This window comes from Heterocephalus glaber, unplaced genomic scaffold (assembly GCF_053883595.1).
Source record: "Heterocephalus glaber isolate CG9 unplaced genomic scaffold, H.glaber_assembly_v1.0 deba00001472, whole genome shotgun sequence".
NCBI lineage: Eukaryota > Metazoa > Chordata > Mammalia > Rodentia > Bathyergidae > Heterocephalus > Heterocephalus glaber.
Genome location: NW_028258315.1, coordinates 11,229,050 through 11,229,315, shown reverse-complemented (window position 1 = coordinate 11,229,315; position 266 = coordinate 11,229,050). Strand labels below are relative to the sequence as shown.

Sequence of the window (266 nt, the reverse complement as noted above, 5' to 3'; positions counted from 1 at the left end):
CTACAGCACTCTTTCATACTATTATTCTCACTGATTGAAATCATCCTCAGACCTCATCACTATCCTTCGAGGAAGACAGGACTCACCCTGTTGGCTGTGAGCAGCGTTGGTTACATCAGCAGGTAGGAATTCCACAGGAAAGTCCACTTAAGCTTGTCACTCAAGACCCTGAATCATACTCCATGAGAGCACACAGCCCTTTGTGGCAGAGTCCCTTTATGTTGGTTCAATGGGGATTTGACCATCTTTAAATTTCTGGGTAAGAA

The 266-nt window shown here is 44.7% G+C and overlaps 1 protein-coding gene and 1 long non-coding RNA gene across 9 annotated transcripts in view; one reads left to right on the top strand and one right to left on the bottom strand.

The window, feature by feature from the left end:
* The window catches only part of LOC147826187 (uncharacterized), a 118,466-nt gene that overhangs the window by 38,438 nt on the left and 79,762 nt on the right, over window positions 1-266 (bottom strand). The window lies entirely within an intron of this gene.
* Window positions 1-266, top strand: part of Adtrp (androgen dependent TFPI regulating protein) — a 64,974-nt gene that overhangs the window by 43,673 nt on the left and 21,035 nt on the right. For all 8 annotated transcript variants that reach the window (XR_002396014.2, XM_087181776.1, XM_021260650.2 and 5 more), the window contains one exon: window positions 7-122. Coding sequence is in view for 7 of the 8 variants with exons in the window: in XM_087181776.1 (XP_087037902.1) it covers window positions 7-122 (116 nt within the window). In the remaining variant the exon portion in view is untranslated. The remainder of the gene's footprint in view (window positions 1-6; window positions 123-266) is intronic.